At 32.9% G+C, this 8,618-nt stretch overlaps 1 protein-coding gene across 7 annotated transcripts in view; it reads left to right on the plus strand.

Annotated features, from left to right (window-relative positions):
- The window catches only part of ATP8A1 (ATPase phospholipid transporting 8A1), a 248,531-nt gene that overhangs the window by 57,992 nt on the left and 181,921 nt on the right, over positions 1 to 8,618 (plus strand). For 4 of the 7 annotated variants that reach the window (XM_017544905.2, XM_017544902.2, XM_017544899.2 and 1 more), the window contains exons 6-7: positions 568 to 608; positions 6,814 to 6,887. In XM_017544905.2, coding sequence (XP_017400394.1) covers positions 568 to 608; positions 6,814 to 6,887 — 115 coding nt within the window. The remainder of the gene's footprint in view (positions 1 to 567; positions 609 to 6,813; positions 6,888 to 8,618) is intronic. The other 3 variants (XM_017544903.2, XM_017544897.2, XM_017544906.1) reach the window with 1 other exon arrangement.

Genomic DNA, 8,618 nt, shown 5'->3' on the forward strand with positions numbered 1-8,618 from the left:
CCAGACTGGGCCACAGAGTGAGACTCCATCTCAAAAAAAAAAAAGGAAAAAGAAAAGAAAATTTGGGTGTTTTTTTTTTTCTTTTCATTACTATAAATCTAAACGTGCAAATTCTTTCTCTATTGGCTTTATCTGTTACATTTTTACTAAATTATTAGAAAGCTATTATTCTGTGCTTGTGAATATTTTTTTAAACATTGCTACTGTTGTAACATCTGAAATGTTTTTAAGCTTGTCACTTCTATTGTCACATCATTTTTGTGGCTTTCTCCTCCAGCTGAGCCCCATAGTTCCTATATGTGCTGAAGAAAGCCCTTGGTAACACCAGTGAGATTGCCCTGTGTTAGTGATATGTTATTATGAGAGCTAAAATATATATTGGTTGTTTCTAATTATTTGTGTAATTTTACATACTCTTGCTATCATAATTAGATTTTTAACCTATAAAAATTGCTACTAGTTATTTTGACTGAAGCCATTCATTTAAAATGATTATTTCATCAGAAATGGCCTTTTCATAGTAAAAAAAAAAAAAGTTCTTTAAAATGTCACCTTTTCTCTTTCCAGTTTTGAGAAATGGTGCTTGGGAAATTGTCCACTGGGAAAAGGTATGCATTAATTTTTATTTTGTTCTAGGAAAACAAATGCACAGAGGTGTACTCTAGTAGATGTAATTTTTTGTATAATATAAGCAAATGTCAAGAATTCTATAAAAGCTATTTAGTAATATAAATATGCATGGAGTCTTCAGTTAGTCACATACAGTTAATATTTCTGCTATATTCTAGAAAGACTTATTTTGAAACGTAATATCTAGAACTTTTTGTTTTTTTCATAGTATATTTTGAGTAATGTTTTCATAGATTTTATTTAACCATGAACTGTTTTGTGTTGTAATTTTTTGCTTTAGTCATCTACTGTCCAAGTAAAAATAAGAATTTGTGTTCTGATTTTTTACTTCTGCATATTTTACTTCAAAATTATGTAGTGAGACTAATTACATTTGCTTACCACTAATTCCTTTAAAGCAAAAAATCTTACAAATTAAGCATTGTCCTCTAATGAAGTCAGTTCTATAACATCAAAGGTTAATTTGCTTACAGGACCTCTAACATGGCAGTTAGTGGGTTGAGTCATAATTTAACGAATGTCATTCAGGTGTTCATTTTTTTCAGACTTCCCTTTCAAAAGGTAAGCAATTATTATTAGTTCTCCCTTAATTCTGGAAGAAGATTTAAAATCTAGTCATCCACAAATGAATAACTTTGGTAACAGACTTTTTTGAGGCTGAGCCACTCTTCTCAGGGCACTTTATTTCCTGGGATTGCCAGGATGCTAGAGGTGTATCTCACAGGACAATAACTTTGCTAGGACAATAGAAGTGTGACCAACAGTTTATTTGCACTCCGGTACTTCCCAGCTGGCTTAAGTCCACACCCTTGATTCTACCTTGTCATGGTCATGGTCACCTTCTATTTCTGCAGGGGATACCTTGTGCCCCCCAATTAAAAATTAATTAATTAGTTCATTTTCAGTCAGTGGCTAGAATAGAAACTGGCATCTCTTTCATATGCTTGAAATTTTACCCCTGTTTTTTCTTTGGTTTTGACATAAGAGCAACAAAGAGGAAAATATCTTGCTTGTGCTTTATTTACTTCTGTGACAGGAATCTTTTTTAGAAGAACAAAATAAAAAAACAAAAATGTTAAAAACAGTTTCAAAATAAGTTTTTATAATACTCTTTTCTGGCACATATGGATTTAAACATTTTAGAAAGAAGACAGGTAGGATATAATCAAGTATAAGTTGAATTTTACTATAATATTATTTTATCTAGGGTTGTCAGTGTAGTTAACATAAATATGCATGCTAATAAATAACCTAGGCTGCTTGCTCAGAAAATAAAAAACAGAAAGTTGGGAGATAATCATGTCACTCTAAACCTTTAAAATGTCTTATTTTCCTAATAAACAATCATTATTTCAAGATCGTGCTAACCTACCTGGACTATTGTAACTTTTACTTTTCCTATTTTTGACAGACAAAAAAAACAAATTACCAGCCAGAATTACCCATAATAATAGCATTGTCAGTCATCTCACAGCAGTGGCACACCTAACTGAAGCATCCCATTTTGAGATAGAGGACAGAATTTAAAGTATTGCCAGAAGTCATCCAGCCCAAAAGAGTTGAAGTTATTTAATAATTAGAATTGTAGAAGTAATTAGAATCACTAAAAGTTGGCTCAGTGAGGAAATCATGATAAATCTTCAAAAATCAACAGGATTCTTATGTTGGCAGTATCTAGAATAAAGTGAAGAAGAAGTCTCATTCCCAGTGGCCTATGGGATGCAATACAAATTTATACAAATAAATTTAATATATGTGTATGACCTTTGTAGAGAAAGCATCCAAACTTTAGATATTAAATATTCATACAAATTTACAAATACGTCATATTCCTGGAAAAATTAAAAATAAAATATTACTTGTTCCAAATTATGGATATGATTCCAGAGAAATTATATTTTCCTCAAGAATTGACTAAATTATTCATCTGATTTGCAAAAATAAACAAGAAAGTAGAATATATTTTGGAAAAATGAACAGTATGCAAAGATTAAAAGTGAAATAGAAAGTCAAAGTTATTAAAATACTGTGGATTGTTTGCAAAAATAGACATCAATGAGTAGAATAACATGAAACAGATTTAAATAGTGTAGAATAAAATATAGTATCCTGAAATAAAACCCATGTAAAATTTGAAAAAGGCAACAATTATTTTTAAAAGTATTATCACAGATTAGCAATTTTAAGAAATATTATTTGAATATTTAGTTTATATCTAAGCGACAACCTATGCTAAAATAAATTTCAACTGACTAAAAGAGTTAAATGTTAAATCATAGTTTTTAGAAAACATACAAATAGAATAAAGGCTTTAATAAATATTTGAAGAAAAGCAATATCTCAAAATCTATGGAATTAGGTTATATAAATTTTTAAACTAATACACAACAAAACCACCACAAATAAATAGACAGGCTATGTGAAATATTTGCACCAAATATGACAAATTATTAAGATCATTGTTATATAAATGAGAAAACTTGACAGTAAACCAGGAGAAATATAATAATCAACCAGATTCAGTATGATATTCAACCTAATTAAAGTTGCAAATTTAAACCATATTGAAGTTTCATTTGCTACCTATTCCTTAAATAAAAACCAACTTGTGTTTCAGATGTTTTATTGTTCTGAAATATTTTATTTACATACTGTTGTGAATGAGCAGTTTGGCTATTTATATCAAGAACTGTAAAAAGGAAATTCTGGAAATTTATCCCAAGAAAAGAATCATAGAGTATCTCCACGTGTATGAAAACCTTTATTGTAGTTTTATTTACTGATAATAGTGAAAAACTAGAAAATAGGGAAATGCAACAATAGGGAAAGTTTTATAAATTATGGCATTCTATACTCTTGTATATTTTGTGACAAGTAAAATCTGTTATGTCACATGGTATAGCAACACAGAAAAAAATTATGCTATTCATTTGACCAAGTATTTATTGAGTGCATATGCCAAGCAGTGAGCTTAGAGCAGCAAGAAAGACAAATAAGCATTCTTGTGTCATAAGATGTAATCACAGGTGAAAAAAATAGTGCTCTGTATACAGAGATACTGGCTTTGTAAATCGTTTATTGAACAAGTGGACAGGCACAAAAGCAGCCTTACTTGTTGGGATAATAAGATTATGAGGCAGGTCTTTTCACTGGCTTATATAATACTTTGTGCAATTAAAAATCAATAAACCAAAACCAAGGGTGTCATCTACATGCCAAGGTAATATGATAGACCTTAGTGTGAATGGGCTTTACTTCAGGGCTCTTTCTCTGCATTTCTAAATGTGTGGCTACTGTGGTTGCTTTTTAATGGTCCTCAAAGGACCTACAAATTTGCCTAGCATACGTCTAGTCATTCACAGCTGGGCAGACTTCAGCTCTCAGATATCAATGGTTTGTCTCTCCAGTTACTGCCCTGAAACCTTCTCCCTGTTGCAAAAGGTTAACTTGCAGGTACATAATTTTAAAAGAAAGTATTGTAATCACAAAGCCCTACACAAGGAACTACATTGTGACTTCTGAACTGTAAGCTGCTGGCTTCATTGCCCTCTACCCAGATTATTTCTTTACAATGAGGTGCAGCTGACACTGTTCACAGGTTTTTGAAGTGTATGCAGGTGGAGAGTTTAGCAGAAGAATCTTAGAATCAACACATTCTTCTGGCTTACTGGAGAAGCATGGCATGGTGCGCTCTATGCACGTGTAAAAGTAACACCGTAAAGTTGCTTTTATATATGAAGTTTCCACCACGATATGTATTTCTTTGGATTAAGAATTCATGTCTCAAAAAATTTCTTATAAATATGTTAGAACCTAGAATTGGATTAAAATGGTTGGATTTTTTTTTTTCTTTGGTGGAGTTTCACTCTTGTTGCCCAGGCTGGAGTGCAGTGGTGCCATCTCAGCTCACTGCAACTTCCGCCTCCCAGGTTCAAGCGATTCTCCTTCCTCAGTCCCCCGAGTAGCTGGGACTACTGGCACATACCACCACACCCAGCTAGTTTTTGTATTTTTGGTAGAGACAGAGTTTCACCATGTTGGCCAGGCTGGTCTTGAACTCCTGGCATCAGGTGATCCCCCCCCCCCACTGCCTCGGCCTCCCAAAGTGCTAGGGTTACAGGCATGAGCCACCGAGCCCAGTCAATAGTTGGATTTTTAAATCAGGCTATTACAGTCTGATAATCTTACTGTTTTACAAAATCCTCAAAGTTGCTAATATCAGTGACTTCAGAAGGCTGAAGGTAGTGGACTGAAATCTCTAAACAGTTCCTTAACTTTGACATTTTGGGGACTAAAACTGCTTTGTCATGATATTCCTCCAATTAGAATTTATATGATCAAAGCGTTTTGTCATCTTGACTTTTTCTTCCCTCGGATCCTTTTATGCACACATCAAGCTGGAAGGGGAATGCCATATTAGGAGCTCAAAACCCAAAAGGAAAGACAGGTGTTTGGATGTCTTTTGAGAAATTGATGTTAAACATAGGCATCCTAAGGAGTTAAATTCCCTGTATACCTAAAGGACTTTAGCATTCATTGATTTAGTATGCTTTAGTAAGAACTTCAGCATTTAGTAAGCCCCTGGTTTTTCCCAGGCCACTGGGGTACCATATAAATTGTTACTATTTTATTGAGTTTAATACTGACAAGCCCTGGTTTTGTCTTACAATGCAGAAAGACATTGGAAAGCAATGCAATGAATCAGGGATTTGTTTAAGTCTGACCGTTAGACTCTAACGGTAGTGTAGACCATGTGATGATTTTGTAAAACACATAGTTGAACTTAAGAGGAAACATTAACACAGAGGAGGTGATTAAAGAACAATTACATGGTAACCTGGATAGCATTCTAAGTGCCATGATTAGAGAATTTATATTTTATTATCTTTCTGTCAGTGAATGCAATCACAGTACCATCACAGCACATAATTTTAAGGGCTAGTTTACATTTATACTTGCAGTTTTTAATTTTTCCTCTTTGCCCTTTTTTGAGGTAGGGATTGTTTGATTCCAAGATCCCTGGTAATATGTCAGTTTGGGATAGTACAAATTTCAGATTTCAGCTGAATTATTTTTTGAATCAAGGCACCCAGAACTTCCCTACCTGGAAACTAAGCATACATGTCATAAATAAAAAGACAATACCCCTGCCCCAACCTTCCCTAACCTCTTCTTCCAGAAAAAGACCACAGTGGGCTGCCTCTGCAGTAATTTCTTATTATGATTCCCACGAAGAGCACTACTCTGTTCTTATCCTCAGTAGTGTTATTTTAGAGTTCAAGGAAAAGTTGGGAAGGGGAAGAACAAACAGGCTTTAATTTTTTTTTAAAGGCTTTTCTTCCATCTACTAAGTATTGAAATTCATGTTTAGGTTCATTTGTCTACTAAGAGGTCAACTTTCATGATGTAACGAGAGTGGCTATCAGTGTAATTTGGTCAACTCAGTTAAGCCAAGTTGTTGCTTAGTTATTATATTGTTTGCCAAAAGCTATATGACAAATCTGTCACTTAAATTATTGCTAACAGTTTCTGGACATAGTACATATTTGTCTTTATGCCAGGCACAGAAAAATGCTAAGAGGTGGTAAAATGAAGAAATTAAGCTGTTTATTTTAATTTAAAATAAATTGATCGTTTCATAAAATTGTGCAAAATCAGGACTTGCAGACAGTCAGATGTGGATTTAGGTCTAAGCTCTTCAACCCCCTATGATCTTGAGTAAAAATCTTAGACTTAGAATCTCAGACTTACTTTCTTTCTCTCCAAATGGTGCGTTGTGAGCAAAACTTGTTTCACAAGCATTATTGTGAGGAGTAATTATCACATAGATGATAGCATCTCCAGTTGCATTGAGATTTCCTTCAATAGGGTAAAGATTTATATTGGTAAATTCCTCCTTTTTGTTTTTATGTCAGAGAGAATATGAGAAGTTGAGATGTCAAGTTGATAGAATAGGTTAATTTTATCAAGATGAGTTATATATCTGACATACAGTGTTCATTTTTTAAAGGATTCTTCCAACTCCAATCTCACTCCTAGATAATTTTCTTCCATTTTGTGAAGATAAGTGGTTCTTGTTTGCCAATGATCATTTTTACTATATTCTGTTCTTTTTACAATGGGTTGTATATTTGTAACTATCTTTCAATGCAGATAATTAACCAATTCCCAGTTTTCTTTCAGGTAAATGTTGGAGATATAGTTATAATAAAAGGCAAAGAGTATATACCTGCTGACACTGTACTTCTCTCATCAAGGTAGAGATGCCTACTGATGCTCAAACAGTGTAGAGGATGGTTTCTCTACCCTGCATTGACCTTGTGATTTCTCCAAGGAAATAAGGAATAAACGAAGAATTTAAAACCTCTCTAATAATTTTATTTAAACATTTAACAAATTGATTGGACTTAAGGGCTCTTTCAAGTTTGCCATATAGAATAAGTGATAGGTACTATACTTTATCACTCAAATATAATTAAGAGTCTACTCTTCCTCTGGATTTATCCAGATTCTTTTGTGAGTCTTTTAAGATTTCCTGTCATTTATTTTATATCATACATGGATTGGGTTCTATTGATTTTTTTTTAATCTTTCAATCCTTGTTCATCATAAATCCCTGCAAAGTTTCTTGATTATGATGGTGGAATGGTACTAAAAAATGGATGAATGATTCTTTTTGTCATCATGCCTTTTGAAATGCCATACTCTTCCAACAGAAAGTACTTTGCTCTTTCTTTTAAGTTCTTTCAGTTACTTAATTTAGATAATTTTCATTTTACTCATATTTTAGTCGTGAATTAGTATTCAGAACATATGGCACTGTTACCCTTTAAAGAATGTGACTTCCAAATGGTTTTAGGTTTAAAAACTATAAACTAGTCCTATTTTAAATTAAGAAAAATTGTTTTTAATATTTTAGAGGTTGTTTATCATCATTTCCTTGGACAGTTTTATTTGTAAATCCACATATGAATATGGACAGTGTCCTTTTTTCAAAATCTATTTAATCAGGTCATTTAAAGTGATTGGATTCATGACAAGTTAGTCAAACTTAATTGAACAAATAAAAGTTATCTAGATATTTATAAAAGTCTACAAGCAATTAAAGTAACTACAGATAGTTATATTTCTATAGCTTTTTGTGCCATGTACCTATAGGTTTTTGTTTTCAGAAAAATTAATATGGATGTTTTCAAATCACCGTTTCTGTTCTTAGTTTCCTTTGCTTGTAGCTTTATCAGAATAAGTCTCTAAAACTGAATAAAGCTGACCATCCATTCTTGGCTTTATGAGAATTAGTTTGAGGTAGAGTTTACTCTCTCAGGTTCTAGGTAGTATAAGGCAGTAGAGAGAGCTCTCCTTAGGCAGTGGAAAGCCAGGATTCTTATTCTGGGTTGGTGATTTTGAACCAACTACTTAATCTCTCTTGCCTTTATTTCACATCTTTTATATTAAGATGGATTAAATACTCAAATTCTAATATTCCCCAATTCTTTTTGTTTAAATCAGTAAGCCTTAAGAGTACCTTACAGAATGGTGTGCTTTCAGTTTTACTAAGTAAAAATGTGTTGAATGTATTGGACAGTTGTCCATCTGAATGTTTTACAGTCTAGTGCTGCATAACAACATTTTGGTCAGTGATGAAACATATATACAAAAGTGGTCCCATAAGATTATAATGGAGCAGAAAAATTCCGATTGCAGATATACTGTTGTGTTACTGTTTCTTTACACTATTCAGTACAGTAACATGCTATACAGGTTTGTAGCCTAGGAGCAATCTGCTATACCATATGGCCCATAGACTATACCATCTATGAATAAGTACCCTCTATGATGCTCGCACAGTGACAAAACTGCCTAACAATGCATTTCTCAGAATCTACACCTGTTGTTGTCACATGACTATATTCATATAAGAAAATTCAAAATCATAGTAACTCCTTCTAGCAATTTGAGAAAGTATTGTTTTCCCAATTAAACTCTTA

The sequence above is a fragment of the Cebus imitator genome, unplaced genomic scaffold (assembly GCF_001604975.1).
Source record: "Cebus imitator isolate Cc_AM_T3 unplaced genomic scaffold, Cebus_imitator-1.0 Scaffold173, whole genome shotgun sequence".
NCBI lineage: Eukaryota > Metazoa > Chordata > Mammalia > Primates > Cebidae > Cebus > Cebus imitator.